The 4,130-nt window shown below is 52.3% G+C and overlaps 1 protein-coding gene across 1 annotated transcript; it reads left to right on the top strand.

The window, feature by feature from the left end:
• The first annotated feature begins 2,071 nt into the window (after window positions 1–2,071).
• DRD4 (dopamine receptor D4) lies at window positions 2,072–4,130 on the top strand. The gene is made up of 3 exons (XM_009706698.1): window positions 2,072–2,180; window positions 2,573–3,120; window positions 3,852–4,130. Exons 1-3 carry the CDS (start codon window positions 2,116–2,118, stop codon window positions 4,052–4,054), a joined length of 816 nt encoding a protein of 271 aa, XP_009705000.1. The 5' UTR covers window positions 2,072–2,115; the 3' UTR covers window positions 4,055–4,130.

Raw genomic sequence — 4,130 nt, 5'->3', positions numbered from 1 at the left:
TAGAGAGAGTATATATAGCGTTTGATATTTTGCAAAGTGATGGGCATTTTATATTTATATCTATTAGTATACAATCTAATTTTTAGTTATACATATAATGACTCGAAATGTAATTTATAAACATGCCACATATAGAATCGTAGAGTCATTTGGGCTGGAAGGGACCTTGCGAGGTCATCCAGTCCAACCCCCCTGCGGTGAGCAGGGACATCTCCAATATTATAGCAATATCATATATAAATACATGGATAAATTATATATAATGCATAAAAATGTTATGTATTGCATTGATATATAATATATATTATAGAAAAACATTTGAAAGCCCCTATATATGCACAATATGTATAAAGGTTTACTATATTCTAGTTCTTATATTACAGCACTATATAATACGTAGCTTATTATTACAGTACACGTATACTATGTACAATTTTGTACACGTGTGTGTATTCCATGTAATCCGGCCGCGATGGGAGGACCGCTTTCGATCGGGAAGGACCTTTAGCTCCTGGGTCAGGCAGAGCCGGGCTGAAACAGGGTGATGCTTGGGAGGAACAGCACATCTCAAAATGCCGTTTGTCTGAACCGCCAGGGAGGAGACTCTTTGCCTGGCAAGTGAAAGCATGCTCCGTTCCAAAAAAAAGACCCTCAGACGGCTCAGCGCCGTTGTGCATTTCTCGCTGAGCTCCTTCGGTTGTCGTCAGCTAACCTCTCCCTGCTCCCTGCCAGCACCACCGCTTTGGGCCCTGCTCCTCACAGAAGACTTTGTTAGAACAAGTGCAAGAGGCTCGGTTTGTTGTGCCTTGTAAAAAAAAAAATAATCCTTTTTACAAGGATTTAATTTGGAGTTAGCGCTTGCTGAGCACACGCAGCGGTGTGGGATGAGAGCGCTTTATATGAGTTCGCGGGGGGACGAGGGAGCCGTTCTTGCTCCCAAGTGCTGAACTGGGATGGAGGGGTTCAGCTTGAGATGAGCGGGGTTTTGAGCCCCTCTTTTACAATCAGGGAAAACCAAAAAGGCACGCTCCTTTATTGTACTAAAATTAGAAATTTATAAAAATTCTGTTTATGGTCTCATCCTGGAGGCAGTTGTCCTGGGGCGAGGAAAGGCAGCTGACGTTCAGTGCATCAGCTTTGGATGCAAGAGTCTGGACAAGCGTTTGGTGCCGTATGCTGAAGAAGGGTTTAATGAGTCCTGACTCACTTCTGTGCTCCTTGAGCTTTTCGTTCCATTCCCATTTTCCAACAGCCGAGTTCGCAGCACGCTGCTGAGCCAACGCTCCTGTTCCACCAGCTGGTATTGATAAACTGCAAACCCTTGGGCATTTTCTGGCTTTGCTGGTTTCTTTTTCCTGAGGATTATTTGGGATGCAGTAGCATAGATTTTTAACTGATACCTTTTGCGTAGCAGAGTCAGCACTTCCAAGCCATACGGACCAAGGACTCATGTCTGGTCCCGTCCTCTCGCGGGCAGCTCTGCTGCTTTGCCCTGGGTGCCTGCAATTGTAGAGAGAGCGAACAAGAGATGACAGCTGGATGTTGGAGCGGTTTGGACATGAAAAGTGGAGGAGGAGGAGGAGGTTTGTGCTCTGTCACTTGTGGAAGAGCCTCTCCCCGCTTCCTGGGAGTGACGAGCAGCTAGCGATGCTGCGCAGCGAATGCTTAGCCCTGCGTTACTGGGGGGATTTTGGGGTGCGAGTTTGATGAGTTTGGGGGTTTTGAGCCTCCTGGCTGTCACCCTGCACTAACCCAAGGCAGCAGCCTGCCCTGCGTCCGTTATTCTGCCCAGCACGACTTCGGTGGTGGTGCTGCTGGGTTGTGGGCTTGATTCTCCAGCCAGGCCAGAACTGCGAAGCCCTGAGAAAGCTGTGAGCTCTCGCGTGGGGCTAATTCCCGCGTGTGACTGCTTTGCTGGAAGGGGGGCATCGTGCCACGGGCAGCGCTGCTCGACTGCAGGCTGCTTGTCTGGAGGAAAACCTGAGTGGCCGAGGCGCCCAGGCAGAGTTTTGTGTCATTTTAAAGGCAGTGGGACGTGGCATCTGCTGACCCCAGGGATCTTTTCAGTTCCAGGGAGGCGTGTGGTCCCTCAGCACGGTGCTGTGCGATGCCCTGATGACCATGGACGTGATGCTGTGCACAGCCTCCATCTTCAACCTCTGTGCGATCAGCGTGGATCGGTGAGTGCCTTCCTCCTCCCTGTCCCAGAGGAGGGAGCGCTGTGTCCTGGCATCCAGCTGCTTCCATACACGCTCTGGCAAGGATCCCACGCAGGGATGCCAGCCCCTGTTCTGCCCTGAGGAGGGTGTTGTGCCCTGCCCTCCTCCCCCACCACAGCTTTGTGCCCCATCGGTGCCCAAGCTGACAGCACAGTTGGGTGATGAGACCCAAGCCGTCCCTTCGGGTGCTCTTCTTCGGGGGGGGGCAGGTGGGTTGTAGCCCAGGCCTTGGCTGTGTAAGTGAATTAATGGGGGGGAAGGACAGTGGCAAGCAGCTTTGGGACCACTCGCTTACGTTACCAGCGGTGACACCAGCATACTGGTACTGACTCACCCGGGGCCTCTGTTGGCAGGTTTATCGCCGTTTCAATCCCACTGAACTACAACCGGCGACAAATCGACCTGCGGCAGTTGATCCTTATATCCACCACCTGGATATTCGCCTTGGCTGTAGCATCCCCAGTCATATTTGGCCTCAACAACGTCCCAAACCGGGACCCCAGCTTGTGTCAGCTGGAGGATGACAACTACATTGTGTACTCCTCCATCTGCTCCTTCTTCATCCCTTGCCCCGTCATGCTGGTGCTGTACTGTGCCATGTTCCGAGGACTCAAGCGCTGGGAAGAAGCCAGGAAGGCCAAGCTGAGGGGCGGCATCTATGGGGCCAGCAGGAAGCTCTATCACCCCTCAACCTTTACGGAGAGAGAGCAGGCGGGACTGGAGCCGGAGGAGGGCAACCCTTACACCCACTCTGGCCACGCTGGGGACTACGGGATGAACAATGGGATCCAGACTGTCTCCTACCCACACCTCAAGTATCCGCACCCAGGACACAGTCGGAAGCGGGCCAAGATCAACGGCCGGGAGCGGAAGGCCATGCGGGTCCTGCCTGTTGTTGTCGGTGAGTAGCAGTCGGTGGTAGTTGGGGAAGGGTGAGAAGCCGCGTTGGCCTACCACAGGGGCCGGTCTGGCAGGACTTGTTTGAACCTGGCAAAGCGAACACACGCTTTGCGGACTCCCCTCCCGGGAGCCAAACTGCCCAGGCACGGGCGCTTGGGCAGCGATGAGAGGAGTCACCCTGAGAACCACGCTTTATCCTCGCTGGAGGGGGCGAGGGTGAGATAAAAGCCACCTCCCCTGTGCCATGTCTTTGGTCCTCCTCCTTCTCCGTCACCTGTGGATTCGTTTGAACACCCACCCTCCCCTTGTTCCTGTGGGACAGCCTGGTTGCGGCTGAAGACCTGCTGTACCCCTCTGTCGTTGCGAGGGGATGTTGGTCCAGCGGACATCTTGGTGCCCCTTTGAGCCCGAGCAGTGCCAACAGCCACCACCCTTGGGAAACAGCGTATGTACGGTGTTTATAACCGAGCCTTTTGTTCAAGGTAAACCTGCGATCTTAAATGCAAATCCAAAATTATACATAACGTAGACTTTTCATCAATGTTTAGGGCGAGAAAGACATCCTAAATTTCTCGTTTGGGCATAAGCCCAGCCCTACCTGTCAGCACATCTGCTCCTTTCTCCCTAAGCACTCTGCGCTGTCTCCATTCTTGTTTGGCCCAGGCTGCCTTTGTTAAATTAATCCCTTTTTAACATTCCCATCACCTTCTCTCTTTCATGTCCTCCTGGCAGGTGCTTTCCTCTTCTGCTGGACACCCTTTTTTGTGGTCCACATTACCAGGGCTCTCTGCAAGTCCTGCACCATTCCCACTCAAGTCACCAGCACTGTCACTTGGCTGGGTTACGTCAACAGTGCTCTCAACCCCATCATTTACACCGTTTTCAACACGGAGTTCAGGAACTTCTTCCGCAAAACCTTGCACCTCTTCTGCTGAGCCCACCAGAACGGGTGGGGAGAACGAACGACCAGGCTGGTTTTTTGTATAGTTCATTAAAGATCTATTTCTGCCT

The sequence above is a fragment of the Cariama cristata genome, unplaced genomic scaffold, assembly GCF_000690535.1.
Source record: "Cariama cristata isolate BGI_N322 unplaced genomic scaffold, ASM69053v1 scaffold23928, whole genome shotgun sequence".
Classification (NCBI taxonomy): domain Eukaryota; kingdom Metazoa; phylum Chordata; class Aves; order Cariamiformes; family Cariamidae; genus Cariama; species Cariama cristata.
Note: the sequence above shows the minus strand (reverse complement) of the source record. Positions and strands in the feature narration are given on the sequence as shown.

Bases quoted from the DNA above. Each gene is read 5' to 3' on its own strand.
- DRD4 (XM_009706698.1), top strand. From the start codon at position 2,116: ATGACCATGGACGTGATGCTGTGCACAGCCTCCATCTTCAACCTCTGT. The intron at 2,181-2,572 runs GTGAGTGCCTTC...CTCTGTTGGCAG, and splicing joins TGTGCGATCAGCGTGGATCG to GTTTATCGCCGTTTCAATCC. The intron at 3,121-3,851 runs GTGAGTAGCAGT...TCCTCCTGGCAG, and splicing joins GGTCCTGCCTGTTGTTGTCG to GTGCTTTCCTCTTCTGCTGG.